General features: G+C 36.7%; 1 protein-coding gene across 1 annotated transcript in view; it reads right to left on the bottom strand.

The window, feature by feature from the left end:
• Positions 1-1781: 1781 nt before the first annotated feature.
• CPEB2 (cytoplasmic polyadenylation element binding protein 2) overlaps positions 1782-6000 on the bottom strand; it is a 51632-nt gene continuing 47413 nt past the window's right edge. The window contains exon 11 of the mRNA XM_086611709.1: positions 1782-2009. Within this exon, the coding sequence (XP_086467835.1) occupies positions 1782-2009 (228 nt within the window). The remainder of the gene's footprint in view (positions 2010-6000) is intronic.

The following is a 6000-nucleotide window of genomic DNA, read 5'->3' as shown; positions in this document are numbered from 1 at the left end:
CAACACTTTGCTTACATGAAGGATTGTCCCAAGGGATTGTGAAGAACACCACCCTTGTAATTTCAACTCTAGCATCAGGCTCTTAATTCTGCATTACAACATTTACCGCTGAGCGCTTGCTTAGACTGCAGAATAACTGTTTGTTCCGTTAAAAAGTAGGGGCTAGTTGCATTAAAAATGCTCTGAGATAGACAAAAACACTGCTAAGATTTTCCTTTAGTGCTCAGTTAAATATTGCCTCTGTCCTAACTACGTTTGTTTTTCAAAATCTGCAAGCAATGTCATTACTACAACTCCTTCATTAAAATAAAAACACTATCCTTGACTGTCAAGTAGCTACTTTTCATGCAACAGTGACCCCAGTTTGACAGAAGACCACAACGCACACAGGTCAAACATGTAAGCAAGATTTTTTTTTTTTTTTAAGCCAAATTTCACTGTTGTCTTAAAGGTAAAATTTAGTTTGTTATGCAACTAGCCGTCTGTATGTTACACCTTCTCCATTTTGACTTTACTTAGATTTAATTTCTAAAGCATTATGCGTTCGTAGATAAGTATTTTCGTATGCGTTTGTCATGGGTTTCGCATTTGGTGACTGGTTAGCAGTGTGCTGGCCATCTTTGGTTTGTAGAGGAAATCTTAACCATGAACAATCAAGGGGGCTTAAAAGAATTTTTTAAACGCTAGCTTTTTACTCAAACTTGTATCTATGCTACGTCACGCCACATTAAGTAGAAGCACACATCACAAAATTGCACAGGGATTACAATATTACATCCAGTCTGCATAAAATTGAATTCCACTACTGACCAGGTCACAAAATGGCTGCACTTTCTAGTCTAAAACTAATTTGCATATTGTACACATGTAGGACATTTTTTTACTTCAGTCACAATAATGCATGCAAGTTTGTTTTTTGTAACAAATTTTGTAAATTTGCTCATGCTACCTAGTTTCAAGAGAGCCTTTTTTGAACATCTGCAATAACTCACCTCTTGTTAATTAATAGTTCTAGTGCATGCATATGGTGTATACAGGTAAGTAAACATGCAATTTTTTCACATTCTAAAACTATGGCAGTTTAGGCCATATTGTGCTGCCTGCATTTAATCTGTAATGCAGTGTGTCTTAAACGTTTCAATCCCGTATTAATAGGTGGCATTACACATAACACCTATATAGCAGCAAAGCTAATACAGCTTGTGATTAAAAATGTTTAAAAATAGCTAATAAATCAGATTATCTTGAGGTATTATTTCTTGCAAGTCAAAATGGAGAGCAAAAAATCAACCCTAATTTTTAGTTTATGTATACACTGAAAATAGCAACAACAATAAAAATAAGCTTTTTGTAGCAGACATATTCCATCTTCACTATTTTGCTACCTTTGGTAAATTACTGGGGCAGATCTTGAAGTTAAAAACCCATGTTTAGAAATAAGTGCACGCTTCACCCACTAAATATAGCAGCAGACTGTGTGCCCCTACGCAAAAACATTCTCATATCTAGTTTTAACTTTACATATAAAAATAACTTGGAGAAAATACAAAAAAACATTTTATTTTAACATGAAAATATCACAAAAATTAGTAAGCCTGAGATGTAGGGTTTTGGTGAAAAACAAGAGGCTTGTAGTGTTTTGGCTGCTGATAAAGATGCATGTATTGATAGCTGGGGTGAAAAGCAGAAGAATGCACTTATTTCTTCTGCATGTCAGTATCTTCAAACACAGTAAGCCACATGCACCCTTCTTTCCTTATGTAGATGCTGGTTCACCATGTTTAATTCCAGCGGAAGTGGATCTGACGTGGGCGGTCAGCCCCCTCCTTTACCAATGGCTTATGGAATTCACGTCCTGCACGAGAGTGGATATTTGCCCAACAAAACTCACAGTAATACTGCAGGCAAGTGACATTGGCACAAAAGAAAGGAGCAAACTTTCCACCACATCGTGCACCCTGGCATTCGTCACACATCTGGTCATCCAACACATATGGCTTTACCTCCACCTGTTGGAGTAAAACAAGAACAATTCTGGTTAATTCTATTCCTACTTACAAGTTATATGAGGGCATTCACTTTTTCTCTGATTAAAAAAAGAAAAAAAGTCGTCTGAAATCAGACATATCAACATCTTTCTCTAACTAATCAGTTATTATTCTTAAGCAGAACGCTTCAAAGCAGATCTTTACGAGTACACTATATATGTAATAAATAGTTACAGGAGAACCTCCCCCTAATTTACCGGGGAAGGATGTTCTTGGCAAATGATAATATGGAAGAAAACAAACGAACAAGCCCAAAGGTCTCCCAACTAATCTCATCAGCTCCCAAATGTACCCCAACATGACACCCAATTCTATACTGTTTAGCAAAGAATAACGGAATGTACAAAAAAGAATGTAATCATTTATATATTTATTAACCTTTGGAAAAAAAAAAGTACAAGTCTCTGCATGTACTACTATTGTGTGCAAATTAAACTTTCTGCAGGCTGGAATACAGATCTTTTAGCACTCCTGTTCCCTGTAAATTCACTCCTTATTTCTAAAATATGGTCAAATTTGGAGTGACAGATTTTTGTCATCTATTACTTTCCCTTTTTGTGGCTTTGAGCTGTACAGAAATTTGTATTCAATGTATTTATGAAAATATTTTTAAAAGACCATTTTGCAAGTCTACAGACTGCTAGCAACACCCATCTTAGGCAGTTTCTTTCTCCCAAACTCATCTGACTGTCAGAGTGGAAAAGTGGCAGGAGTCCAGTGGTAAATTTGCATTATGTCTTTGCGTAACTGAACTGTTACAGGCTGCGATCAGACAGGAAGAAAACTTCATAATAAAATGTAAAATGAGTTGACTCCTTCATTAAGGAACATATTGTTGTTTTCCACATTTTCCTCACTTTTGAAGACGGTATTTTCTGCCTTTTGTTGACAAAAAGAGTTATTCCAGTTCACACTAAAACTCACTGCTGTAAGACTTTTTTCTGAAATACTATTACCTGAGAAGAATGCTACATATAGACTTTATGTAGTATACTCAGAGTATGTCTGAAAAAATAAGAACTTCAAAATGCTAATTTTTCCATTGGGTCTCCAAAGGAAAAAATTTACACATACAGTTATCTGCCCCCAAGTTTTGCAGTAGAATAATCTTCATGTTCAATAGCTTCAGAAGCAGAGATTATACTTGACACGTCAAACGCATCTATGTTTGAAACAGAGCATGCGTCTTCCAGTAATCTGCATTCAGTACAAGCTCTACTTCTTATTTCATTACAATGACCTGCCTTATCACAAATTACACTCAAACTTTCCAATAAACAGGTATCTTATGCAGTAACTGTGTTCATGGTTCAAAATCACTGAAAGCATGAAGCAGCATATATTTCAAGCTTCGGTGCGTTAATGCACCAAGATCGATATGAAGATGATTTCAAATGTATTAGAAAAACACTTTGGGGAATGAAGTATTACATGTAGTGGATGCAGACTGCTGGCATATGAAAGTTAACAACATTTTAAGGAATCGTCTGGAGCTGAAACTCCAAATGAGTTTCAAGGAAATGTTTGGAGCTGAGCTTTCACATGTGATAAAACAGGATGAGGAGCACTTTACTGAAGAAAAACATCTGTTAGAGAAACTAAACATATCTACACATCAAAAGAACCGGAGAGAAGCTGCAGACTGCTTAGGTAAGGAAGAACTTAAGATCATAGACACTGTTTGTTAAGCAACGGTGACACTAAGATTTCCAATTAAGGTAGGAAAAGGTATGTGCAAAACAAATGCTATAAATACTTTGAACTAAAGTTCAGAAGGATAAACAGGTGAACTGCAAAATTTAGCAATCAAAAAAGACTTACACAGACAAAACTGGTTATGAAAAGAACGTGAAAGCCAGCAGACCTACAGACACTGGATTTACTGGTATAGAAAGGCTATGCTAAGGTAAAGGGTAGGAGAACAGTCTGCCTCTAAGATTTCAGTGAAATGTGTAATATATTGCTTTACTGGCCAGCATACATATGCATCTCAGATGAAGGCAGTACCTGAAGTACGACCACCTTCCTCATTTACAAAACCAGTGGTTTTACAAATTATACAAATCTAGTTTATACAAATTGCTTGCTAACCTATAAATCAGCAGTAATATTGATTGCAGAATATTTTCAGAGTGTATAAACTCCATGGAGCAAAAAGCTATTTCCAAGAATAGCTTTTTTAATACTTTCAGAAACACCAAAGAGTTAAGGCGTTCCCTAAAAAGAGGCTGTGCTCTCTTACTCCTCAGTAATGCAAATAACTGGGTTATATAAATATACATATAATTATATAAATAATAAGGACTGTCCATATGATTTCATTAGAAAAGATCATTTAAAAAATAAACTATTGAAAACACTCTGAAATCATTTGACTACTGTTTTTATAAATGATGTCTCATGGACATAACTCAAATGCTGTACTTCTGTAATCTAGTATTTGGGGAAGATCTTTTCTTTTTTTTTTTCCCTGTCCAAGCTCCAAGAGGTCTGCAGCACATGCCCATGGTTTTACTGGAGACTTACTGCCCATCCCCCTTTAAGTATTTCAGTGTTGTATCACACATTAACAAGTTATATCCCTTTCTCTGCAAACAGCAAGCACTGCCATTTCAGATGCCGAGAGCCTTTAAAACCTCTGGTGACCTATCATAAAAAAACCAACAACAACAAACAAACCTACTTGGAAGTGCAGTATTCAAAGGCACTTCTTCATTTCTCTTACGTGATGGTGCTGTCAGTCTACCACATACTCCCCTACTGCAAAGGACACTCCATGGGAGGAGGAAGACCAAGGTAAAATTGTCCCCTAGTTTACAGGGTTCAAGGCTGTGTCTCCTACCTTTGAGGGAGAACTGGATGGGACCTAACTACCTATCTCTCATTTTAAGTTAGGTCACTTCACAGTCAAATGCACTATAAATGGTTCCTGAAACACACTGAGCTTACCCTATTCGGAAGCTAAATGACCCATTTAGTATTTCTTTAGAAGGGGTTCTGGATTCTGGTCCTTGCTCCTCTTTTTCACAATTACTGAAATGCAAGATGATGAATAGTTTTATCTTCCCCTCACACACCCACAGCGTCAAGGACATTTTTCCTGTTGCCTAATTAGCCAAAAGGCAGAGCTTTTAGTCGAAGTCAGCTGCAAGTCACAAGGACAGCAATCCCACCAGCAAAACGTTCACATCTTACTGTGAAGCCCAGTTCACTACCCACACTCTGACCCACTCATCCTCTGGAAAGGACCATGTTTGGGGATTTCAGCTCACTAGGCAACTGGTATCCGAGAGACAGACGTAAAGCTGTATTGCTCTGCCTATTTGAAAGGAGAGAAGCACACACTACCTCCCCTACAGCAGACTTTTGTTAACTGTACTACTTTTTCCATGTCTTTGATCTTTGATCTGTGGAGGAGACTGGACCTTGAACTACTTTACTTACTCAATCCCTCCTCCTATAAGACTTTTTTTTTTTTTTAAAGAACATCTATTAATACCAGTGACTACCTCTGAAGCCCTTGACATCAAAACTAGTGACACTTTAAATTGACATAATTTAGATGCCGGCTTTCTTTGCTACCTTCATACTTCTAATTAGGAGTAATGAAGTTGACTACCCTTCTTAATAAAAGCTAGTTTTGCTTTAGCTAGCAATAATCATCTGTAGCAACCAGAAACGTACATTGGTAAATATTAAGAAGAATTAATTAAGAATATTTGTAAATATTAAGAAGACTGTCTCAAACAGAAATGACAAGATATTTTGTATTTTAGTCAATCGAGCTTGATTGACTTTCTGTAGTGCTGAGCACTGACAATTATGGCTGAAATAAAGGGCAGCTGCAAATATAAAGCTAATCTGAAACCAGTGAATAGTAGAGTTCGCTACGAATGACACAGGAATTATCACAGTATTTGGTTTCATTAGAACAAGGGAGAGAAAAGGATTT

This window comes from Tauraco erythrolophus, chromosome 5 (genome assembly GCF_009769465.1).
Source record: "Tauraco erythrolophus isolate bTauEry1 chromosome 5, bTauEry1.pri, whole genome shotgun sequence".
NCBI classification, from domain to species: Eukaryota; Metazoa; Chordata; class Aves; order Musophagiformes; family Musophagidae; genus Tauraco; species Tauraco erythrolophus.
This window is presented reverse-complemented; position numbering and strand designations above follow the sequence as displayed.